The sequence below is a fragment of the Helicoverpa armigera genome, chromosome 11 (assembly GCF_030705265.1).
Source record: "Helicoverpa armigera isolate CAAS_96S chromosome 11, ASM3070526v1, whole genome shotgun sequence".
Lineage (NCBI taxonomy): Eukaryota > Metazoa > Arthropoda > Insecta > Lepidoptera > Noctuidae > Helicoverpa > Helicoverpa armigera.
This window is the reverse complement of record NC_087130.1, coordinates 1,247,654-1,274,793: the sequence shown is the minus strand read 5'-3', so window position 1 is coordinate 1,274,793 and position 27,140 is coordinate 1,247,654. Positions and strand designations below refer to the sequence as shown.

General features: G+C 37.1%; 2 protein-coding genes across 4 annotated transcripts in view; one reads left to right on the top strand and one right to left on the bottom strand.

The window, feature by feature from the left end:
- Positions 1-27,140, top strand: part of LOC110373694 (adenylate cyclase type 2) — a 217,996-nt gene that overhangs the window by 102,224 nt on the left and 88,632 nt on the right. The window contains exons 4-5 of the mRNA XM_064036823.1: positions 2,111-2,239; positions 11,011-11,205. Of these exons, the coding sequence (XP_063892893.1) occupies positions 2,111-2,239; positions 11,011-11,205 (324 nt within the window). The remainder of the gene's footprint in view (positions 1-2,110; positions 2,240-11,010; positions 11,206-27,140) is intronic.
- The window catches only part of LOC110373692 (probable E3 ubiquitin-protein ligase sinah), a 42,597-nt gene continuing 33,314 nt past the window's right edge, over positions 17,858-27,140 (bottom strand). For all 3 annotated transcript variants that reach the window (XM_021331031.3, XM_021331032.3, XM_049850525.2), the window contains exons 3-5: positions 22,242-22,375; positions 20,600-20,769; positions 17,858-19,032 (exon numbers count right to left, since the gene is read on the bottom strand). In XM_021331031.3, coding sequence (XP_021186706.2) covers positions 18,456-19,032; positions 20,600-20,769; positions 22,242-22,375 — 881 coding nt within the window. In that variant the 3' untranslated portion in view covers positions 17,858-18,455. The remainder of the gene's footprint in view (positions 19,033-20,599; positions 20,770-22,241; positions 22,376-27,140) is intronic.

The following is a 27,140-nucleotide window of genomic DNA, read 5'->3' as shown; positions in this document are numbered from 1 at the left end:
TTATGGGTTATTTGGATTCATATAGCATTTGTTTTTGTATTAATAACTTTTCTGATTTAGGTACTAATTTAACGTCGTCGGCTCATGCCACAAATATTTATTGAAAATAGTCATAGATTCAATAAATATTTTGTTATAGCTCATTTTGTTTGCTACTTAAGTAAATTGAAAAGTAAATATATTTGGTATTTTTATTTGAAGAAAATAATACCTACCATGTTGTCATGCATTGGATTTCATATAATTTTTAATTATGTACCTATGTTACTTTGTAATTTAAATAATAAAGATATAGAAGATATTAAATTGCAAGAATGCTGATAAAACTTGATATTGCTATTTAAATGAGCACAATTTATCACAAGGAAGTATTTAAATATAGCTGTTAATAAGAATATCATGGGTTTTCATTGCATTATACAATAGGTGTCAGAGAACAAAACCTTGACTGTGTTGATGAATTAATTATATGTAATTTTAATGCGATTGTGAGTTGTTGCTATCTACTAGGTAGGTACTACTACAAAGATTAAGTAATTCTTACTTAGTTTCTTATATGTATTGTAAATATGTAAATATCTAAGCAAATAAATAAATAGTTCTTACTAGTATTATAAATGTGATATTAACTCTATCTTTCGGTCTGTCAGTCTGTCAATCTTCTACGTCAAAATTATTAAACTGATTTGAATCGTGGCATACTTACGTGTACTTACAATATAGTAGGTATAGAGCTTAAGAAAAGACATAGGCTACTTTTTACCCAATGGCGAAAAGTGATTCTCCCGGGACGCAGGTGAAAACACGAAGGGACAGGTAATATTAAAATAAAACAAAATGTGAAACAGCACTTGCCTCGTCGTCAGGTTTTCAGAGGAAAATACAGAAGAAAAATATCGTTGCATACATTGAAATAACATTAAAAGATTATTTCCAACTCCAACTGTTCCAGTAGTTTTCAAGATTAACGCGTAAAAACAAACAAACTATTCAGCTGTATAATATTTGTGTATACCAGTATGAGTATGAGTATGATAGCCTTCGATAAAAATAACACTGACGAAAATGAGGGAAGTTAAAATTAATTTTGCTGTGACAAAACTTGTGTTAGCAACACGCGCGTAGAATGAATCAAAACTTTCTTTTAAATATTATCTTTTTGCTTTTCTTTGAGAGATAAAAAGATTTGCAGCGTCTGTTGACGGATTGTGATTGCTACGGAAGATTAAAAAGATGACCTTACAATTCCTACAAGAACGATTATCTTTGGATAACTCGGTCAAAGTTGTTTTTACTAGACTTCATTTTGTGTTTTAATTTTTAGAGGTCTTCTATAAAAAAATATGTTAGAAATATTTTTTAATATTGTCATAGTGTCTTTGTACTATGATATTGTCTTGCAATATAGTAATTTCAAATGTGTATTACAGTTTTAGTGTATTATTCCAAAAAAAAAAAAAACATTTTAATTCATTCAGTGGGTAGGGTTTTTAACAAAGGTTTTGAATACTGTTTACACAACCATTAAATGGCTGGAGGTTACATAATCTTGATTATAATTAATTAGAACAGCAAAGTGTAACAATCTACCAAATTAGAATTTTCCTTGACCTTTTGAAACGAAAGCTCCTTTTGTTTTCGATGATAGGGCTGATAAACTTAAAGGTGTCTTGAATATGCAATGGATGATGTAAAACATAAGCCTTTAATGTCATCATCATCACTATCATCCACTTAGCCCTTCCCCAAAGTATGTTCGGATTGGCTACCGGTCCAGTCTCCTAGTCTAGGATGCAGCTGAGCACCAGTGTTTTGCATGGAACGACTGCCTATCTGACCTCCTCAAACCCGTTATTCAGACAATCCTATGCCTCTAGCTAGATACCTATGACTAGTTGCCAGACTTTCTGACTACAACTACTAAATAATGGCAACTGTTCAAAATTTAGAAGGGGTTTGATGATGATGACTAAGCGATGAAAATGTGTCTGATGGCTGTCAAATGATGACCTGTTTTTATATTAGACTACAGCAACATTGCCGCAGTTATACATATTCTTTCCTCCCTTTTCTAGTTTCTAAAGGTTTAATTCTACTCTTGTCTTCACAGATGGTGCACACAATGATGCCTATAGCGCGTCCCATAGCGCTCGCCATGTCTGCCGTGCTCACGCTGGCGTACGTCGGCCTGGCGCTGGGAGTGCGCCCTGATGGTGAAGAGTCGCAGTTCTACCAGCAGGTATGTAGTATTACATGATACGTGCCATAGCGCTCGCCATGTCTGCCGTGCTCACGCTGGCGTACGTCGGCCTGGCGCTAGGAGTGCGCCCTGATGGTGAAGAGTCGCAGTTCTACCAGCAGGTATGTAGTATTACATGATACGTGCCATAGCGCTCGCCATGTCTGCCGTGCTCACGCTGGCGTACGTCGGCCTGGCGCTGGGAGCGCGCCCTGATGGTGAAGAGTCGCAGTTCTACCAGCAGGTATGTAGTATTACATGATACGTGCCATAGCGCTCGCCATGTCTGCCGTGCTCACGCTGGCGTACGTCGGCCTGGCGCTAGGAGTGCGCCCTGATGGTGAAGAGTCGCAGTTCTACCAGCAGGTATGTAGTATTACATGATACGTGCCATAGCGCTCGCCATGTCTGCCGTGCTCACGCTGGCGTACGTCGGCCTGGCGCTGGGAGTGCGCCCTGATGGTGAAGAGTCGCAGTTCTACCAGCAGGTATGTAGTATTACATGATACGTGCCATAGCGCTCGCCATGTCTGCCGTGCTCACGCTGGCGTACGTCGGCCTGGCGCTAGGAGTGCGCCCTGATGGTGAAGAGTCGCAGTTCTACCAGCAGGTATGTAGTATTACATGATACGTGCCATAGCGCTCGCCATGTCTGCCGTGCTCACGCTGGCGTACGTCGGCCTGGCGCTGGGAGCGCGCCCTGATGGTGAAGAGTCGCAGTTCTACCAGCAGGTATGTAGTATTACATGATACGTGCCATAGCGCTCGCCATGTCTGCCGTGCTCACGCTGGCGTACGTCGGCCTGGCGCTAGGAGTGCGCCCTGATGGTGAAGAGTCGCAGTTCTACCAGCAGGTATGTAGTATTACATGATACGTGCCATAGCGCTCGCCATGTCTGCCGTGCTCACGCTGGCGTACGTCGGCCTGGCGCTGGGAGCGCGCCCTGATGGTGAAGAGTCGCAGTTCTACCAGCAGGTATGTAGTATTACATGATACGTGCCATAGCGCTCGCCATGTCTGCCGTGCTCACGCTGGCGTACGTCGGCCTGGCGCTAGGAGTGCGCCCTGATGGTGAAGAGTCGCAGTTCTACCAGCAGGTATGTAGTATTACATGATACGTGCCATAGCGCTCGCCATGTCTGCCGTGCTCACGCTGGCGTACGTCGGCCTGGCGCTGGGAGCGCGCCCTGATGGTGAAGAGTCGCAGTTCTACCAGCAGGTATGTAGTATTACATGATACGTGCCATTGCGCTCGCCATGTCTGCCGTGCTTCAACCAAGAGACAGAATATTTTAATCCCTATATTAAGATCGTAACCATATTGTTACAGACTAATCTATACCTACTAATATTAAGTTCAAAAGTTGGTTGATTTGTTTGAGGGATCATTATTTTAGTATTTATCGAGAGAAGCTAATATACTTTTACATATACGAGTGTGTGAAGTAATTTTGCCGGCACGTGGGTTTAAACGTTGGCACAAGCGAGCCTTGAATAACAATTTCAATCCTAATACCAATATTAATCAACCTTACACGCGATTACAATAATTGATAAACCCATCACTTTGCCTACTGACACACCCCTTTAGCATCATCATCATCATCATCATCTCAGCCATAGGACGTCCACTGCTGAACATAGGCCTCCCCCTTTGATCTCCACAGATACCTGTTGGAAGCGACCTGCATCCAGCGTCTTCCGGCGACCTTTATAAGGTCGTCTGTCCACCTCGTTGGTGGACGTCCTACGCTGCGCTTGCTAGTCCGTGGTCTCCACTCCAGCACTTTTCGGCCCCATCTGCCATCTGCTCTGCGAGCAATATGGCCTGCCCATTGCCACTTCAACTTGCTAATCCGGTGGGCTATATCGGTCACTTTGGTTCGTCTACGGATCTCCTCGTTTCGGATTCGATCACGTAGAGAAACACCGAGCATAGCCCTCTCCATAGCTCGTTGAGCGACTTTGAGCTTTGAGATGAGGCCGATAGTGAGAGACCACGTTTCGGTGCCGTAAGTCATCACTGGTAACACACATTGGTTGAAGACTTTCGTCTTGAGGCACTGAGGTATGTCGGACGAAAAGACATTGCGTAGTTTCCCGAACGCTGCCCAGCCGAGTTGGATTCGGCGGTTGACCTCTTTCTCGAAGTTGGACCTACCTAATTGGACTACTTGTCCTAGGTAGATATATGAGTCAACAACTTCGAGTACCGAGCTTCCAACAGAGACTGGGGTGGGCTGAACATGGACATTTGACATAATTTTCGTCTTGTCCATGTTCATTTTCAGGCCCACCCGTTGTGAAACTCGGTCGAGGCCCTCGAGCATCATACTGAGTTCCTCCATCGACTTTGCCATGACTACGATGTCGTCGGCAAACCGAAGGTGAGTGATGTATTCGCCGTTGATGTTGATGCCAAGTCCTTGCCATTCCAGGAGCTTGAAGGCGTCTTCCATTGCGGCGGTAAACAGTTTCGGGGAGATTACGTCCCCCTGTCTTACACCTCTTCTCAATGGAATCGGCTTCGTGCTATGCTCCTGTACTCGGACCGACATGGTGGCGTTATTATACAAACACTTCAACACCTCGATGTACCGATAGTCAATATGGCATCGTTGGAGTGACTCAAGTACCGCCCATGTTTCCACCGAATCGAAGGCTTTTTCATAGTCCACAAACGCTAAGCATAATGGCAAGTTATACTCCTCGGTCTTCTGTATAACTTGCCGCAGCGTATGGATGTGGTCTATGGTACTAAAGCCTCTTCGGAAACCGGCTTGTTCGGGAGGCTGGAAGTCATCAAGCCTGTGCTCGAGACGGTTCGTGATAACCCTTGAAAACAGCTTATAAACATGGCTTAGAAGTGTGATGGGTCTGTAGTTCTTCAATAGGCTGTTGTCACCTTTTTTGAAGAACAACACCACCACACCCCTGCTCCATGCTTGAGGCGTTTTGCCCTCGGACAGGACGGAGTTAAAGAGCTTCTGGAGGACTTTAAGTGCCGGTGTTCCACCCGCTCTCAGAAGCTCTGAAGTGATTCCGTCCTCACCCGGCGCCTTGTTGTTCTTAAGCTGCTTCAGGGCCATCCTAATCTCGTACAGACTGATGTCCGGGATATCTTCGGTATAATGTCGGGACAGCTTGGCTCTTGGATCTCCTGCCAAGCTGTCAACGGACTTTGCGACCGAAGTGTATAACTGTCCATAGAACCTCTCGATCTCGCCTAGAACCTCTGCCTTGGTCGACGCTATGCTGCCATCCTCCCGTTTCAGCTTAGTCATCTGGCTTTGCCCAATAGACTTGTCCTTTGCGAACACTTTGGAGCCTTGGTTTCGCTGTATGGTCTCTTTAACACGATTCGTATTAAAGAGACGCAGATCGTGTCGCAAGGACTTGGATATTCGTCTATTGAGCTGCCTATATGACTTCGCATCATGGGAAGACTGCAACTGTAGCAAGCGTCGTTCAGCCATGAGGTTTAAGGTTTGATCGGTTAGTTTTTGAGGTCTATTTTTACGGCAGGGTCTAAAAAACTTAGACCCTACCGTGCGGACAGTTTCCACTAGTCCGTCGTTGATCTCGTCCACTGACACTAAGTTCTCAAGGCAAGCAAAGCGATTAGAGAGCTCGAGTTGAAAGCTTTCCGGGTTTTGAATATGGGACCGAGTAGGTCGGAGCGTAGACTTCATCAGACTGGACCTTTCAAGTTTAACATTGATATTCAGTGAGGCTCTTACGATTCGGTGATCGCTTCCGGTTTTTACCCTGTTGATCACAGAGACATCACTGAATATCCGTCTCTTGTCGGTCATGAAGAAGTCTATCTCGTTTCTCGTGAAACCATCGGGACTCAACCAGGTCCATTTCCTGTGAGGCGGCTTCTGGAAGAAAGAGTTCATCATGAAGAGTTCCTCTTTCTCCAGAAAGTCAGCCAGCCTCTGCCCCCTATGGTTCCGTTGCCCATATCCAAATTGCCCCACTCTCAACTCATCACCGCTTTAGCATACAATAATTATATCAAGACCATGGAGAACAAAATACTATCGGAGATGCCATAATAGAAAATCTCCTAAGAAAGTAGCTCACCGACATGCGGGTGTTTGATGCACGAGAAACGTTTCTGTCTTCTTGTACGCCTTCTTTGGACCCTCCCCTTTTTTGAGTAATAGCAAAAATCATTGGCAGATTTCTAAAAGACGGGCTGTCGAAAGTGGTACCGCTGCCCTGATCCATACAGGGCTTCATAAGGTACATGCTGGGTTTTAGTCAATAAGAGTCTGACACTCCCTCATGTTGCTAACCCACAGCGGGAGGAGTTATTTGATAGTATCAAAGAACTTCATTACTTCACGCGTAACAGATTTTTTAGTCCTGCCCATCATATGTTTTTAGCCTAGAAGACGGTGCCTGACTTACCTGCATTATGCGATCTCTGCTCATCTTTCCTTACTCCATGAGTACGTAGAACAATCTCATCAGTATTGAGCTCCTTATAAAATTGTAGAGGAAGCAAGATTAATGGGATTAAGATCATGTTTACAGCGGCCTGATGAACCTTGTGTTTTCGACATGTTTTTATAGAAAATTATTGCCGCGTATAAGGGTGATTTGTACCTAACTTTATGTTAATGTTATCAATATTATAGATGTATAAGTACTCTGACTGAAATACAAAAAAAAAAACTATTTAAAAAGATGTATGAACCGTTAGGTTTTAGTTTTAGGTTTAGTTTAGATGTCCTTTCACAAAAATTGTGGTAAATAATATGTTACAAATAAGGCAGGAATAACTACCAAGCGTAATGAGACTTCCCTAAATGAAACGAAGAAACTTATTGAGGCTGAATTATAGGCGTATTTATAGTTATTGACAAACAAAGTTATGTAAGTTACGTAGTTCTCATATCGTGATAGTTCTTGCTTACCAACTTCCCGCTTGATTCTATTAAGTCGTAATCACGTTATAACTGTTTCCAAAATTATTGTCCTTGGAGAGAGACAAACTGTGCATATATGTATAGTATGTATATGCTTATATTCACAGATAAATGGTTTTTTAAAGAGTCTTCTCTAGCAGCAATATTTTGACAGCTAGCAGCAATATTTTGACAGATACCTATTAGCGTCTGTACCTATGTAAACGATGGATAATAATTATGCAGAAGTCAAAATCTTAGTGACACTGTTTATTTGTATTTTAGACAACAAACACTAAAGGTGAAGAAAACCATTAGCAAAGAATCCAGACTCCAAAAGTCACACTCACAGTTTTCAAACAATTAGTCTTAAAACCACTTAATTGTGTAGTTCTATCTACAAAACGAAAACAGAACTTAAACTAGCTGCAAGAGACGATAGTTACGTAACTCCCATTGTTTCAACCCTCTATTCTCTCTATTCAACCGTGCTTCAAGGCAGAATGCTCTTTTTACAGAGTCGAGCGAAAGCGCCTGACAGTTTCAGATAAGCAATAACTCGGCGCTGCTAATTGTGTGTTGCTACCAATGTTATTGCAGGCGGTTATGGTTATTGCTTTTGCAATTTATTTTATTTAATTAATTAGACTTTATACTTAACTAGTGGCCCGTGGTACGTTCTTCGCTACATATAAAGTTCGATAAAAATAACACTGACGAAAATTACGCTACATATAAAGTCTACGATATTATTACAAAAATGTAATAAATGAAGAACCGCTCGACCGATTTTGTGCACACTTCATGTACACCATCGTCTAACTAAACAGTCCGAACAAAGCATTTAACATTTGGATAATTATCACATTTCAAAGAAAAGTGGAAATTTTTATTTATAGATTTTTTAAATTACATTTCGTTATATCATTGTGGTTTTAATGCTCTTAATTTTTAAATGAACTTAATTTGGGTACTTAATTTTAATTTCACTCAGGTATGTTGCATTCTTTATAATTGCATTATTAATAAGCTTTAATTTTAATTACCTATGACCTTTAAAATATCCAGGAACACGCAAACTCTGAAAATTATTATAAACCAGATAGCTGTATAATAATTATCAGAATTAATATATGTATGTAGGTAATTTACTTGGAAACTCGTACCAACGTATGTTGTGAATTTCATGTGGAAACTTCGCCCATTATTTGTGGTAGATACCTGTAATTTCCTTGTTCTAAATGTAAGTTATGAATTCACTTTTGAATGTTTTACTTTGAAGTGCCTTAATGGGTTTAAAAATATCCTTGAGGTTATCGATTAGCCCTATATAGGTGAAAAAGGTTTAAGAGGGTGTTTCGTTGTCAAAATACCTACCAGCTTGAGCCATTGACTTGATATTTTCGCGTTCATAACTATGATTTAAATATAGAAAAAGAATGCGACGAAAATGTCTTTTCACAAAAGACTATATAACAATGAAACAATCCGACAATACCTTTCAGAAAACTCAATCTTAATAAGTCACAACTTGGCTAATTTAGAATACTCTGTCCTTACAATTCCGTGTCTAGAGTCAATAACCGTTTATATTATTTGTTTTCATCGCGAGACAACCTTGACACCGGCGTCTAATAAACTTCAGTTTGACCTTGACTGACAACCCTAGTACGTGAATAGGGCTGTCTAACTGTCTATAGGATGTCAGTACAGTCGAGAGATTCCGATGGGTCAATAATATTAAGAATGGTGACCCTAGTAAATGGATAGGTGGCTCAAGGAGTAAGGAAACATGAGCAGAGATGCCATGCAGGCAGGCTAGACGCCCTCTTATCGTCAATTCCGTGCATTGGGCATGACCAAAACGATCAGTTACGAGTCAGCTATTAGGCTTTCACTTTCTTTGAGACATCTGTCAACGATTTTTGGTATTCCTAAAAAATAGTCGTGTCAAAAGAGGGCGTGTAAGGGCGGAAACATTAACGTTCCTCGTCCCCTGCTAACTCGCATTTTAGCACGCTACTTTCTTAGGAGATTTTTCGGTATTACACCTCCGCTAGTCATTTGTCATTTAGTTTTCCATGGGCTGGCTTTGGCTGTCTATTGAATGTCAGTACAGTCGGGATATTCCGATGGGTCAATAATATTATGAATGCATGTCTGGTGACCCGATTTTGATGCTCGCAGTCACAATAATTGGAAGTACGGTACGGTATTACATGATGTATGTGGATTGTGGATATGTAGGGTTGAAAGGACTTCGATTGACAAATTATACTCTGGATCGGTTAGTGGTTTATTTCTTTAACTATAGTAAGGTTAATAGTATGTCTCGTTGAATAATGACGAGAATTGGCTCGTGTTGGAATTCAGGAGGCTTCTGAAAAAACAATACGTCTATGACTCCGTGAGTGACTTAATGATTCCTGTTGACTCTTTATTATGGATTCCAACTATAATTACCTCTGATAAAGTGTCCATAAATATTTGTGAACCTAATTGACGTTTTTCAGCAGTATAGTAAAGACTCGTAAAGTTTTAATTCACCCCATAATGTAAGTTCTTTTACAAGGGTTATTTATAACTTAACAATTAAGATATTTTAAGGTAACCTCGTGTGACAAAACGCCATTAAGTTACCTTTGTAACAAGAAAGCGTGCGGTACCTATGCTGAATTCATTAGCTTTTATATTTACTTTGTTTATGGAAGTATTTAACTCCCTTGTTATTCTGGGCAAGTAAAAGGTTAATTAAGCAATATAGGTTAATAAGGCTTTTGTAGGGCGATTAGTTTTGTTTCCGACATGTTGAGAAAATTCGGCTACGGTCTGTACTTTGTTATTACTTCTAAGTGTGGGTCCACATTGCACGCGCGGTGACTGGAGCCTAGGCGGGCGAAGCGAGCGGTGGTGTTTGGTGGCCACAGTGAAGGCGCGAGAGCTTGTAGCGGTGTGACGTACATCAGGAGTGCAACACCTTGACTTATAGGAAATTGTTCTTTTATTTCACTCCATAACTTTCTTGTTATTGTGCGATTATTGTGGTGTGGATGTTTGCTTTGCCAGATCGGTGGTTTAGATTGAATTGCACTTATGAAAGATTCAGTATTCACCGCCATTTTTTAGACAAACGAATATAAATGCACATACGCCAAAAGATAAGATAGAACTAAATGCCAAAACTGGTTGTTACCCCCGCCGCTCGCGCATTGGGTCGCTCGATGACTAGGCCCGTAATGTGGCCCAGAACGCGCGGATAGAAGCGTTTGAAACTTACGCTCGCTTTGTCGCTCAAACCCATCGCACTAGGCTTCCGCCTTAGTCACTTCAATATGGACGCAAAGGCGCTTTTCATATGTTTGATATTTCGCGCCCGCCGTCGCAACCGCGCTAGGCTCGCAGTGTGGACCTACACTAAGAATGCTTGTTTGGAAAAGTTTTATGCCAAAACCATTGTTACAAATTCTGGTAGGTCTTTCAGGACACGAATAATTGTTAGTAGGTACATCATAATTGTTTTCTTCCTAAGATTCTTGCTAGGACCAAGATAACTAGCTTATCACCTATCTATCGCACTTTGCAAAATTGAATACTTCGCCTTACATAACCATGAAAAAACCAATCGAAAACGCTTGAGCAAAGAGTACCCATGATATCTTTTGTAGGTAATGAAAGTTTATTGTCATTACGGAAATAATTTAACTAGGATTCTGTGAGATTGTTGACAGTTTGTCAGTAATTTTTGTTTTCCATACAAATGCTATTCAATTTCCCTACAACCATTAAACCAATCTCAACTCTATCATACCGTCTTTAAAGTCAGACCTCTAAAGCACTCCTCTCTTCCCCAGCTAATCTGCGAGCTGTCACTCCTACTCTCAGCGAGCGGCATCGGGCTATACTACCGAGCGCTCACGGAGAGAGCTCACAGGAACACCTTCGCTGGCACCAGGACTTGTCTGGAGCAGAGAGTCAAGCTGGAGTGTGAGAGGGAGCAGCAAGAGAGGCTGCTGCTGTCGGTTATACCAGCTTATATTGCTGCTGAGGTAAGTTTTTATAATAGAGTTGTGACCGATTTCTTGCAGTCGCCGCATGTGTTATCGGTAGACCTTAAGGTTTAGCTGAAGACGGCAGCAGAAAGCAGTAATAATGAAATACTTTATTGTAGATGGTATTTATTTTATTTATATTCTAGTACATAACATTTATTCAGTGTTTTGGTTGTGGTGGAAAATTGACAAATGACCCCCCTGTTAATTTAAACAAACCCGCAGCTGCGGTAGTAGTAGATAATAAAAAATACTCACAAAAAGAAAATTATAAAAATAGATAAGTCTAAATTGAGTGTTTGCAAAGTCCACTGAATAAAAGAGATTAAAGTTTTCATCCCATCAAAAGCCTAAATTGACACGAAAAAATCGAATATCTTCTAACTCAAACAACTAGGCAGGAAAGTAGTTATATCTATACTTTCTTGGGAAACCTCATTACAGTTTTATAAAGACCTCGTGTCGGTCAGGTGGTAAAATGTTCTGGAAGCCGAACTTCATTGATGCTCAATTGTCTGGAAACGCAAATCTATCGATTATCGATAAGAGTGAGGCCGTGGCTGTTAAGGTAGAATTCCGTGGGTCGCGGCTGACGCAGCCGCGCGCGGCTTACGACAGTCGTCGGCCGCGCGCGACAATAGTCAACCTATGAAAATGTATGGCACCGCTGCCGAGGCTCGCGACAGTCGCGCGCGGCCGACGAATTTCGTAAGCCGCGCGCGGCATTGTGTTGAAATTAGTAGATTTTGTTCGTCCGTTCCCTCTAGTCGAAGTGCTAATTGATATCCTTGAAGAAGAAGAGGATGACGTGTTGCTGTGGCTGTATTATGAAAATAGATTACCAATCTACCCTATCTTTAAAAAGTAGAAATGATGAAGGATACTACCAAATACTGATTCAAAAGCATTTGTATTGTAATGAAAACAAAAGGAAATTTTGCCGACTAAATAAAAAACAATTCAATTCTGGTTTTACTAAAATTCTATAGATGTTATTAAGCGCTAGACCATGTTGAGATGCATACGGCCGCGCGCGGCTCACGAAATTCGTCGGCCGCGCGCGACTGTCGCGGACCTCGGCAGCGGTGCCATACATTTTCATATGTTGACTATTGTCGCGCGCGGCCGACGACTGTCGTAAGCCGCGCGCGGCTGTCGTAGCCGCTATCCACGGAATTCTACCTTAAAGGTGTTCCCACATTGATGAAACAGCAGCGATATAGTGTTTTAGTTTGGCATAGAAAACTATCGCTCACAGTTCTGATAAGATTTCTTAAAGATAATTTCTAAGTATGTTTTATTCCGCTTTCCTCACTTTACTATTTAGCAACAAAGTTTACAGTTTTAAATTAAAATGGAAACAATGAATTTTAAAGGTGCATGCAAGGATACTGTGACAGCTAAACTAGGTACAGAACAGTTGCATTGTGTATCAAGATTCAAAATTATTTATTTTTAAGTGATGTCCCATGATACTTTATTCTAACTTTTCATCTTTAATATACATTATTTGATCATCAAATACTAAATTTACAATGGCAATTACATAGCACCGTAGCCATATCACTCAAACGCCCGATTTATCTCGCCCATCTGACATACCCTTTATAGGTCACGCCATGCTATGGTGAAGGTGTGAAGATACTTTATGGGGTAATTTCGGAAATGTGGGGTTATAATAATGGAGGCATTGTCTGGTTCACCATAAAAATGAGTGGGGTGACAGGTTTGTTTATGGGAAACTTTGAGATATGGGAAATACCTGGACTAAGATATGGTGGAATCTTAAACTATGCGGATAACTAAGGCCGTAAACTCGGAACAGCGGTTATTACTGGCAACGAAATTTCACTAACAGATTTCATTTAAACTTTTTTAAACTTAACCTTTTTTTATTTATAAATCTAACTTAAGCTTCATTGATTAGTAGCTATAAAAACTTAAAAGTTGTGTTACTAAATGTTCAGTACTACCCTTATTTTTTGTTCCCTGAGTTTTTATATGGTAGAAAATGTCTTATACGATGCAAGTAGAATACCTAACCATACGCTCATCTCTGTATTTCTCAGCGCCAATAAACTAAGACGTTTCTCGTTCGTGACTGAAACCTTCAGAAACCAGTTCACTTGGTCACCCATTTAACTTAACAACTGAATCAACAGCCAACAACGCGTGGTAACATATCCGTCACGACTTACAGACACCCTGTATGTTGATGAACGATTTGCAACTTTATATTGTAGGTGTTAAGGTTCATTTTAAGTTTAAATTTGGAGTTTGTTGATAGGTCTAATTAATATGTTTTCTTTTTTTTGGTAATTTATGTTGAAAGTGTAAGATTTTCAGCTTTATGATAATGAGTTTAAGGTTTGGAATTGGACGTAAGTATTATTGTGTAGTTCTTTTATTTTAATTACGTTACATGCACTGTTTGTTTTTATTGGATGCTTTGGTTATTTAACAAAGAAAAAGACTACATAAATATTGCACAATTATTGTTTCGAAAATGTGCTGTATGTAGTTTAAAAAAATTGTCTTTTTCATTATGTAATAAATTTCTCTACTTAACGAAGATATTAGTGAATTATGATAATTTTGAAGTCTTTTTATGGCTTTTTATTAATCTTAGAAACCCCGTGCCAAAATGTATTTATGCATTACTTTTTATCCATGTGCGCGGAATAGCTCTTACGTGACTCGCGAGAAACCGCTGTCGGAAGCTAGCAAAAAATACGTCTTTAAAACCAGGAACCACCCACCTAGTTCAAACATCGGAAAATCTTTTTATTTCTTAAAGTGCGAAGGTTTTCATATCGGAGTAACAAGGAAAGGGTAGGCACTATAAGTGCTAAGGAGCTGAAAAATGTTTACCTGAACAAAATAAACGGCCTTTCAGCCTTATTTATGAGTGCGGTTTTGGTGTACATTTTCAGTATTGTTTCTTGTAGGTTAAAGTTCGCTATAAGAAAGGACTTTTGTGGCTGTAGCAATAAATTATTGTACATAATACAGGTCAGTTTAAGTTATCGTGTTAGGAAACTATTAGTCCAAATGTGAAACTACTGGAAAATACTAACATACCTAAGTGATATTTTTATTTTCTTAGTCAATGACCAATACTGGTCCTGGGAATTGAACCTAGGAGTTTATTTTGAGCGGTAAGGCAATTGGGCTCACTCTAATACGTACTACTTATAACATCGCTCTTTTATTATAACGACTTTTATCACGATTATTATAACAATGAATATAAACAGCGTACATAAGTATTTAATAACTTCCTCAACAAATTAAAAGTACCTGTCCGAAAAATTCATTTTTTAATTCATCAAAAGTACCAAAGAATTTACTAGAACAATATTCCAGTTTTACGGAAACGTTGAAATCCGACAATTGTGCCTAATAACTCACAATAACTTTAACCTTGGCTTTTAAGTTATAATTCTTCAGAGAAAGAAGAACTTTTTGTTTCGTCAAATTATGTAATTATTCTTGAGGAAAAATAATGACGAACATTTTCCTTTTGTAAATACCTATTCTATCTTCAGTTTGTTCCCATTGTTATGCGGTTTTGTGAAATTAAAACTATTGTGTCATCAACTATATAATATATTCTGTTATCTTTGTACATAAATGCGTTTTCCTCAAATTGGTACCTTAAATTAAAAAGAAAGCACAATTTAAACGACCCGCTTTGCACATGACGAAATAGTTTAAATTTTGGCTGCCTTGTTTAGGAATGTGACATATTGTTCTGAACAACCAGAGTGGCTAATATTCAGTCATGATATCTCATAATAAACAAAATTACCGAAGCCAACATATAAGACTGAGATTATCATATTTAAAAAAAAATATTTCTCACAATACAAAATCTCGTATCGTCCTTACAATGGAAACACACAACACCGTGCCTCGAATTACAACTAAGCAAGTGTTCCGCTCGTATTAAGGCCGTCATGTTAATATCCTGGCCTACTCCACATATTAACATTAGTTTAGAAATGTCTTGGACATTGTGAAAGCTGTGACTTGACCTTGTGAGAGAAGAAAAGTTGGACGCCTACTCAGGCGTTTGAATCTCGCAAAAATATCTAAATTAGGCATATAGTTGTTTGTCTGTTCATATGGTATACCGACTGCTTTGTTGCCATTTAATTATTAAGCCCAATACTAGCCTAGTATGTTTTATCCAGATGTCCTAAAAAGTTCTAAATTGTATGAATACGATTTTGAAGAAGCGCTTCTTCTAGTACTTTATCTAGTGCTGCAATAATTAAGGCAAAATAATTTAGCACCACTTACATAATTTCATTTCCTATTGTTTTCCTGTTGATTAGTGCATTCGTCATATCCGCGGTGTCTTTGTGGACAAACACAGGAAACTAATACAGTTTAAATTTCTTTCGCGTGCTTACTCGTCGCTTTTAGAAAGCAAACACACTGTCATTCTGTCCTTGACAACTCATTTGCTCAGTCAATATTCATTAACCTTTATAAACGTTATTTAGAAACATAATATACTTTACAGTTATGTTACTTTATCTAATTCTGTCATTTCGTAGTCATAGGTTTTTATTTCATATAGACCTACTACAGGTTGTTTCGAATAGCTAGGTGCAAGGTTCCAAGGAGTGGGTCTTATGGAGAAAAATCGGCAAGGAAATGAGAAATAATTTGTGTTAATGAATCTAAAACGGTTACAAAGTATACAGACCATAGTCTGTAAGACCATAAATTGGCATCTATGTGTATTAAACAGCTCACATGTAAATAGGTAAGTAGTTATATGCATAATATCTATGGGAGATCTAGAAAATTGTACTTGAACCCACATGCCCCCGTCTTTGAGGATCGATCTAAATACTAGACGATCATTATACTTAATCATAATTTTATAAATCATCAAAATCGTTTGCTGCAAAAGATTGCCAGGAGATTGAATTTAACACTTAAATGAAATCAATTCTAAAATAGATTGCTTACTTATCAGACATAGCAGTTTGACATTGCGTCTATAAGTCTTTTTCTCTTTTTTTACGACGTCAATATCATCAAATGACCCCTCCCGCTGTGGGTCAGCAGCGGTGAGGGAGTGTCAGACTCTTACTGACTAAAAGCCGTCGTGTTCCGTCGTAGGCCTTTTATGTACCAGGGCCGCGGTAACTCTTTCGAACAATTCCGCAGCCCCGGCAGACCTTGGCCCTGCTGGAGTACCTACTTCTACAGGTCTAATGTCCAAATTCTATCTGTAGTAAACAAAATAACACATAGATAGCACATTGAAAATGACCGTTAGAGCTTAGTCTACCAATTAAATGTTATCTACCTACTATCCTTACTAGTCCTTACTAATATTATAAATCGGAAAGTGAGTTTGTTTGTTTGTTTGTTTGTTTGTTTGTTCCGCTTTCACGCCGTAACTACTGAACCGATTGCTTTGAAATTTTGCAGACGTAAAGTTAGAAGTCCGGATTAAATAATAGGGTACTTTTTATCCCGAAAAAAATAGATATTCCCGAGGGAAAACAAAAAAATTGTTTGCTTGATGGATGGATTGTAGATGGCGCTGTGTGTCGTTTAAAACAAGGTAATATATTGCAAACTAATATGAACATATAAATTTAGAAGCTAAATGATACGATAATGAATCCTCGAAAATGAGGAATTCCCGAGGGATGACGTACAATTTGTTTTATCGTCTTAACTGTTTTTTTTACATCTACTTATCCTGAAATAACTATAATTCAACGAATTACTGAGGTATGCGATAGATGGCGCTGGGTGTTTTTAAAACGTGGTAACGATGTGTTTTTAAAATACGTAAGAAGTGGAATGATAGCTTTTTAAAACGTGGTGACGTTGTTTTTTTAAGATACGTAAGAAGTGCAATGATATCTCGCGCTTTAACCTGTAGCTCATTGTTCAATTGCAAGCTTCCCGATAGCTCGATAGATGGCGTTGTGCTTTTCTGTATCGCGGTGTTAAGGTTTGCCGCGAATTAGTCTTAAGGTGTTTTGAAATCAGTGGGGCCCAGTAGCGCCAGGGCCAGCCGCGGCTGCGGGTTGTTCGAAAGAGGTACCGCGGCCCTGGTATATAAAAGGCTTAGGACGGAACACGACGATTTTAGTCAGTAAGAGTCTGACACTCCCTCACCGCTGCTAACCCACAGCGGGAGGGGTGAACTGAATTCCACGCGGGCGAAGCCGCGGGCGGAAAGCTAGTTATATAATAATTATGAGAATTTTATCACTTTTACTAACGTAAACAAAATAATTGATTTTAATGCAGTTTTAGAGGGCAAAGCTGACGTCAATCACATAGCTATCGAGTTACTAAGTTGCGTTTGAACATTAAACTTAGATATGAATCTGGATGATTTTATAAACATGGTGATTAATTTATGTAAGGAAATACAATTTTGCTAGGTAATTTGTAAGCAGATTTTCATAAAGATGTAGTAATTAGCAGTTTGTGAATTAATTATTATTTTATATAGCTTCTGGTTTGATTTGCGATTGATGATTGAAATCATCTTCCTAAATACAGACATCAAAATAATAATTTTAGATTGGAACTAAAACAGCTAATTTATGCAGTAATTAATTGCAATATAAACTACAGGAAGATATAAATAAAAATGCAAATGTTAAAAAATCTAAGGATGTATTTTTATCTTACATATCCGTATTCTTAAATACTAAACATTATTCTAAATATTAAGGCTACATCAGTCACAATTGGCGGTTATTCGCAAACTCAAGGATTTAGTTAAACTTTTTATACACGTTTTAGAGGTTATTTTTTGAATTCACCTCTTGATGTAATTCCCTCTCTATGATTATTTCTCATAATGTTAACAAGAGCTTTATTTAGTCAAATAATAGCCGTAACATCATCATTTTCCACAATAAAAGCCTGTAACATAGTCAATTTGTGGATATCTTCATTAACATTTCCAATATCGTCTTTTTTATCATCTCACTTGAGTTTGCGAAAACCACCAACAGCATTACTTAATCCAAGCTTCTCAACACATCGTCATTAAATACAAATGATTCTATTTTTATATTTAAATGCATAATCTAATCGGAATGATAATTGTGAATTATTGTAAAATAGTCTGTCACTGCATTGAGCACACTAGCATCGATGCCACACTCGATTTTCTCAGCACCCGCTTGTTCAAAGCGAAATGATGCTTTCGTAAACAGAAGAACATCACTATAAAATTTTCCATCAATCGTTCAAGATTCAGCGTAATCTTTTCTAAGTAAATCTGAGTCTGATTTACCGATATTTACATGAATAGTGATGGCTTCGTCGTTCTCTGATTTCATGACCACATCGTTCCATTGTACTTCTGCCTTCTTGCCGTACGCTTCATTCTCTATGAGGATAGCAGATTTAGTGCAAAGGGCTTTGCTTTGGAATTCTATCAAAGCGCAGTAATCGCTTTTCTTCGTTTCTGACTTCACGTCAGCGATGTAGCCGAGCTTCCTTCTCATCACTTCTACTCTTACGTGGTAGTTGTAGATACACACTTTGATGATGAAAGCGCTTTTCTGGTGCAGCAATATAATCTTATATTTTGTTCTACAGCACGCTGTTTTCTTCAACTTCGTTTGGAAGTTTTCTATTAAGATTTTGATCTTCTGTGAGTATACGGCGATGATATTGTGATTGTTCTGTAGATGTGATGATAGTTCCTCGAAGGGTACTGAGCAGCAGTTGGCTGTGATGGGACAGATCATGGTGTCGAATTTGCAGTCTTCTTCATGCTTCACTCTCGTTACAGCTGTGAGAAGTTCTGTGCAACCGCGTCTGTGAACAAAGAAATAGGATGATTAATTTTTGAATTTGAAATCTGCATTTGATCATAATTTGAGTGGAGACTGCATGTTTATGGAAATCAAAACATGTAACATGTAAATAACTATGCAATAAAATGCTTCATTTATTCGTAATAAGTAACATCATCATCATAATGCAAGTGAAGAAATCAGAATTTCTGGTTGTTACAAATCAATTAATTATTAATTTAGCAGTGCTTGGTACTGCCTCGTAAGTGGTACATACTAATTTGAAAATAAATGAATTAAACATGAAAATTAACGTAACTTGTTTATTAGATCAACAAATACATAATGCATAAGGTACGAGTTTTTGTAGAAGATTTGATCACGCGATTTTTTTTCGTATAGACAAATTTGATACTAGTTTTAGGACATTAAATTAAACTATCAATTTTAACAGTGTTATAAATAAGTAGGTAAATATATGACAAAATCAAATCATTTAATTAAGATTCTTTAGCATTTCTTGGTGTAAATTAGGTATAGAGATCCTGTTAAGAGTTGAGTCTGCAAACAGCCTTAGCCATAAAATCGTAACTTCAATATATCACTAACGTTATCGGAAAGCTTAGTTTTATTTGTCAAACAAGTGTTGTTATTAGTTACCTAAGTTTATATGACGCCGTTTATTTCACGTTTACTATTGTCGATAAAATAGAGATTGGGTTAGCTGATATCGATTTATATTTGTATTTGTATTGAAGTGGTTTATTGTCTGTATTGAAGAGCCTATCATAGTATTGTCTTTGTCACGTAATTTTTTTTCAGTGATAAAAGCTAACGTGACTCTTAAAATGTAATTCATGACACATTACAGATCTAATTCAGACACACATATATTGACTCAATAGATACTAGACATAATAATAGTTAAAATACAACCTTCCAAAAAATAACGGTATTAGTCTACAATAGTTTCAATATTGTACTTCTTGCACGAAACCTCTATAGACACAATACCTAAAGCGACCAAGTAGCTACATACTTCATCGGAACAACTACTGATATTAGTGTTCCAGAATGTTCCATAGTTCACTTTATGCTTTGTAACCGAGCCTTTGAATCTGATGACATACTCGAGACAGACAGGAAATACTCTAGACTAGTATTAAGTATTTCCTAGGTAACGACTGATAGTATTCCTAGACTGTGACGTAATGGCTCGTCAAAGTGCGTTGGAATTATTTATTTATTTTATTCGTTCGGCTAATGTGTTAGTGGAAATATGATTCATAATACTAGCAGTTCCAGATGGTTTAGCTGTTTAGACTTTATTGGTGTACCGGGCTTCCCCTTGTGAGGCCATACAATTGATAGACTTATTTCTATGTCTGTTTTTTAAGGCGAAGACCTGAGAGTCTCTGAATACATTAAAATTGGTCATCTTATTCTTTGTTTATGCCTTTAAGGCGGTGTCCTGATAGTCTTGGAATATATTTATCAAAGGGTCCAAGACTTTGTTGTCAAAAACTGTCTTATATTTCTGCTATAAATCGAAACCTGGTCACCGAATTTAAAGACTCTTGGAAACCTACCTATAGTTCCGACACGGCAGCATGAGATCGTTGATAAGCCGCTGCAGCGCCAGGCAGGGGGCAGCCGGAGCCCTAAGTGCTCCCCTGCACCACGCACACCGTGACATACGCCGGGAACACCGCCCGCACCAAACACCACCACACCATGGGCATACGCAGGGACCGCAACACTGGAAAATTAGAAGAAAGAAATAAATAAGGAGTTGATAAAAACTCGGTTTAGTTAAATCATCAAATATAGGGCAGCAAAATAAAGTACGGGAGACCATAGGAATGAATGAGTACGGATCCAAAAGGTTTAACTGTTTTGATGACATTCAAACTACAAATCACACAGATATTTGATCGATCCATAGAGGTAACTTTCGAGAAAATATTGGTATAATATTAGTTATCTCATTAGCGATCTTTAATTAAGATTATGAACATAACAAAGACTTCAAACAGCTAAAACGTTCAAAGAATTCATATTCGTCTTTGATCGCGAATAAATTCCTGTGCGCAAAGGAATTGCATAGCGAAAATACTTGATGGAAAATCAAGCATTATACATGAAACATGGCGGTGTCTTGCTTACTTAACTTAGACATAATGAACTATTAGAACACCTAAGTTGTGCACGGTAGTCGTGTAATCACCTAGCACTAACTTGCACGTAGTTGAAGAAAGTACGGCTTCTCAACGACGAATTTTCATATAGGGAAAAAATGTTCTAGAGACTGTCTAAATGTTTGTATTGAGCAATTGTACTTTTTCTCAAGTAAGAAGATTTACATTGTTTTATTCTGATGTTAGCATAAAATAGTATTACTTTGAAGGTTTTAGTTTAAGTGATGATACAATGAATAACAATTTAAGGTAAATAGTAAACTTAAGCGATTTTTTGTGTAAATGAGTTCTATAATGTTTTGTATAAGTATTGTTTCAAATTATGTAAAGCCTTTGTTTATTAACCAAAGTGGCAAAAGTATTTTGACAGCTGTCACCACAGCTCAGTATTAAAATTCGTCGTAATGAATCTGTACTTACAGAGCCTAGCACACATGGTCTTACGCTAACAGTTGTTAAGATTCTCCACGTTGCTCCTTTGCCGTGATATTAACATGAGGGAAACATTCTAGCTTTTAATTAAACAGGAAAATTACACTTTCTTCCATTGTTTACTTGCAAGTTGACTTATAACATATAAACGTAGTTTGATTAGGTACTAAAACTAATAAAACTGATTCAAATTAATGTATATTTTAATGTAAAAATCGGGTCAGACGTGGTATCGTTAATAATGTAATTACTGGAAGGCCTCAAACTAGTAATTAAAGTGTAAGACCTCGTGATGATGAGTCCTCATTCAAAGCTAAAACCTGACCTAAAAAGAGATTCATAGCAACAGGCAAGAAAGGTCTAAGCAAACACACCCTTAGCTCATTTTCATACAGAGTACGGTTAGTCTTATAATCTCTTTGATGAATATTAAACGAACGCGCTTTAAGTGAGATATAAGGATTTCAAATCTGTACGTGTTTTTCTTGAATTCTCAGATTAGAGTTGAAAATATTTGCATTTATTTTCTTTTTTAACAAAAAGCTTTATAAATGACTCGTTTTATAGTTTATAATAGCTTTGTATGGTTCCAAATACTTACTTGTAATGGTTCCAAGCATATGCTGCATTCTGAGAATCGTGATAGGAGTTCATCACAGTTGGGGCAGGCACATTGAGCTGCATGACCTTCTTCTGGAGCTACCAGAGCCGGCTGGACTAGTGGCAGAGATTTATCTGAGGAAAAAAAAACATTTGTTAGTATGGTATACGAAGATTTACAAAATAAGGTGGAATATGTAAATCATTTATTTGTGCATACTGGATCAATAACGTGGATTCTATCAGGTAGACATAAAATTCCTTTTAGCACTTAAAATGAACATGAGATATTTGATTTAATCGATCAACCAAAATATACCTTTTCACAAAACAAGAGTAATTTACATAATTGTCCTTTCTGTAAATTTTCCTCGTTACATACTTTATAATATTATGTATGAATAAAAAAAAACTGTAATGATATACGTCGATGATATTATCGTAAATCTCAGAGATTTAAACAGTCATAGTTGAAAGATGTGGGTGTGACTCAATGACGCGTTATTTCTTAGAAGATTTATCATTTAATATTTTGTCATCAATGACTTCATACGGAGAAGGTAAATTATTAAGAAGAGGCTTTACAAGTTCATCGAATTTAATGACGTAATTAAGTTTAGTATCATCAATTTTATCTTTGATACTTTTAATCATATAGGGCTCATTAAAATCAGGCCATATTATTCTACGTCTATATTAACCGTCAAATCCGTAGCGGACCCCAATCGGGGTCTGAACATCAATGTCACCGTAAGCTCGGTTTAGACCCCAATTGGGGTCTAAGAATCAGTCATACACTTTCCTAATTATTTACGCTCATATTTATTTTCTTTCCATTCAAACCACATTTGTGAGTACTAAATAAAATAACTAAATAAATTTAAATTATTTTTACGCATTCAAACCTTTCATATTTAGCATCCCGTTAGAAATATACCTTTTTAAAATCCAATCGTAATTACCGGGAATTTTGATCGAACTCGCCGTGTTTGTTTACATTAGTTGTTTTTTTTAAATTTGAAGACGCATAGACAAGATGGCAACGGTGATAGAAGTTTTGCATCGAATGATCCGAATCGTTAAAATAAAGAATCGATTTAATAATTTTATATTATTTGATATTATAATATTACTAAATTGCACTTTTGTATACTTACCATAATCTGAAAATAAATTAGGATAAGTAAAATGACTTAATTTATTTTGAAAAAAATGCTAGAAAATCAGTGGTAGAAAATACGTTGTAGCCGGAATAAAAAAAATCTTCGGTTTTTAGGGTTTCTGAAGACGGCAAATGAAGACTTATTTATTTCTTCGGGTGTTTTATGTGCAGGATTCCTGTAGACCTGCCAAACTTAATGGCGATTCGTTACTTCCAACTTTTTAACTGAGCGGCATTATTTGACGAGAGCCGTAGTTAGGTGTAGTTATCGCAAAATTTTATGACGAGTTTATTGTTTGAAAGGGCAAATAGTTCGCTGTTCATCGAAAGCTGGTCCAAGATGGAAAGATGGCCGCCGCCGACTTATTTTTAACCGACTTCCCAAAAAGCGGAGGTTCTCAATTCGACCGTTTTTTTTGTATGTTTGTTACGCGATTACTCAGCCATTTATTTGTCGATTTTGATGATTCTTTTTTTGTTTGATAGCGTATACTTCCGAGGTGGTCCCATTATCATCAGGTCAGGATCTGATGATGGAACCTTGAGAAATCGAGGGCGACTTTCGAAAGTTGCAGAAATACATAGGTTGAAATCTTATCACTCAGGTGTTTGCCTGGTAGCACTATTCAACAGTGAAGGCTTTGAGCTGACCTGATGATGGAGAGCAGTCAAGGTCGAGGAAACTCGACAACTGAATATTTAAACTTTCTCGTGTTTGTGCTTATATTATTCGTATTTACGAGGCCTCTGCAACAGTGAAGGAGATGGAGACGAGAGAAGTTCGGTTGTCGAGTTTCCTCGACCTTCTCTGGTCTCCATCATCAGGTCAGCTCCAAACCTTTACTTTTTCATAGTGTTATCAGACATACATCTGAGTGTCAAGTTATAACCTTATCTATGCTTACAATTTTCGAGAGTTGCCCTCGATTTCTCAAGGTTTCCATCATCAGATCCTGGACCTAATAACAAATATGGGGAATATAGCCCTTCGACCAAAAACAAACATCCAAATTGAGAACCACCTCCTTTTTGGGATTCGGTTAAAAATATTTGGTGACTTTAAAATCAATCAATTAATTATTATTATTATTTCTCATCATCAAATAAGTACATTACTTTGGTAGTTACAAATTGCATTATATTTCAGAACACCAGGCTTACCCTCCGCCGAAACAAAAATCTTAGAATTGTTGAGAAATAATATAAGAATAAATTAAAATTCCGTAATAGGTAATAAAAATTCAATTAAAGTTAAACATTATTACGAATGACGCAACACCAAAATAAATAATACATATAAAAATTTAATGCTAAAACTTAAATATCTTTTTTCTTAACAACAAAAACAAATTGAACGTAGGTATAATTTCAAATTAAAAAATAAAATTGAAATAAGTTGCTATTAAAAAATAGGTATATATAAAATTGTTATTCGATTATTTATAATAAATATCCGATTTAGGTATCGAATGCACACCGCTGATTGAAAAAAAAAATACTCCATTCCAAACTCTACTTCTCTTTGATCGACTTTGATCTTGTAAATTGTTCATTTTTATTGTGTATTTTATGTGCTGATTTTTTAGTTATTGAACATAAATAAGTGCACGAAATGTATTGCAACGGATTGAAAATGTTATAAATATGACGTTTGTGTTGTGTTTGAGAAAGTGATGCGATTATTATTTATTGGTAAGTTTTCACCAAATTTGAAATGCCTAACTTTTCGATAGACTTAAAAACACCGTAATTATTATCTTTTTCTGAATTAACTGACCCCATTTGACCTTTGCACGTTGTTGTCAAATAAGTGAGCTCTAAAGTTATAGTTAAAATACTTCTGATCAGGCATTACGAACTTAGAATTCATGTGTTGAAAGTTAGTACAAATTTTTGACTTCCATGTCGCGATTCAAAATATCCCGCCGAATCAACGGTAAAGTCATATGTCAAAATCTTGTCGAGCAGAGGGGTTAAGTTAAAGGCATATTTCCTTAAACAATGAACTTGGTTATATACCATACACAAATATAGTCACTATAATTATTTATATAACGATTAACATTCAGTACATTCTTCCATTAGTCTGTACCGTTATCTTTATTATTTCAAGTTTAATAATAGAGTTGTCTGCTTATATAATAACGTTCTGGTTTGTTTAAAGTATGTTTGTACTCATGTGGTGCAATGTTGTGGCTTGGATGCGTATAAAATTTGTTTGATGACTCATTATAACTAATTTCTAATTAAAAATATTCCAGAAAATGAAAGAGCATGCCATGAATTTAATATGTAGTAGTAACCTGTAATTTAAGTTTACAAAAAAGTTCTGTAGATTTTTTTATTGTGAAATGTTTTTATTCAATTCAGATTTACATTTTATATTGACATTTACTTAAAAACGATTATATTGTCAAATCTACAGAATATAATATTTAGGTTAACTTGAGAATGATTTTACGTTGTCTTGATGTTTAATAATTATAATTGGATACATGATCATGTTGAAATTAAACGAACTCTTATTATACAAGTATATTCCAATACGCAATAATTCTATAGAATGTTGATATGCCTGACCTTCAAATATGACCTAAGATTTCAAGTTCTTTATGTAACATACACCTATAAGTAAGATCGATATGCCTTGATTTCAAGCACTTGCATTATATAGCAGTCATTCTATCTAGAGTGCTTCTTTTATTGCAATGTCTAGATAACGATTATTGTTTAAATGCAGATAATTTAGAGTGTTTATATCAGTATCTCCATTAACTTTAATATCTATAATAGCTTCCAATCGATATTGAATTCTATTTTCATCTATGACCAAACTTGAATAATCGATTTTATTACTTTTAACGATAGTAATTTGTTTCTTTTCTTTTTAGTTATTAAGGAACTTCAAATATAATTTATTCAAAGCTATTTGTACGATTGCTTCGTAAATAACTAAGCGAGTACTTTTCATTAGCTAAATCTCCGGTTTTTTACTAATGAACTGTACCTAGTTAACTTAAGTGACCCATTAACTTAATAGAACTCTAAGCTAGTATAAAATGTACATTAAGTGTTACTTGTAATTTATTTCTTCACATAACATTTTTGTTTAGGATAAGATCGCACTTTTACGATTTTAGTAGCTAAGTATTAGGTATTTACCAGGAGTCAAGGCTCAATGGGGCCTTAAGTATATTAGTATTTTAGACGATCGATATCATGGTATACTAATGATGGCATTAGAAGTCCTCAACCAGATCAGATTTGGGATTTTTGTTTTTATTTTGACTGTAAGTTAAAACATCAAACCCACCCGGATGATCATATCGATTATTCTCATATATAAATAGAAAATACACGTGTAATTGATATTATAAAACTGGGAATTAAAATCAATGATGTTTTTTATTCTGAATAGGCTCAATGATTGACCTTTGCCTCTTGAAGTCAATGATCTCATAATCAGTGTTTGTGGTTTATTGATATCGCGGCTAGTATCAACATCATAAGGTCATGCTGTATTATATCATATTCTTTATTTATGTTCTGACTGTACTCGCGTGATTAGCAATGCCTTGATATTTTTATTTCAATGCTAGACCGAGAATGTAAGTTCAGTCTTCAAAGTCATTTTTTGCTGAGATTGGATGTAACAGATGAGGAAAGGAACACTTAGTATCTTTTACTACACACTGGTATATTTTACTGCGCTTAATAAGCTGGAGGTGATATTCTAGA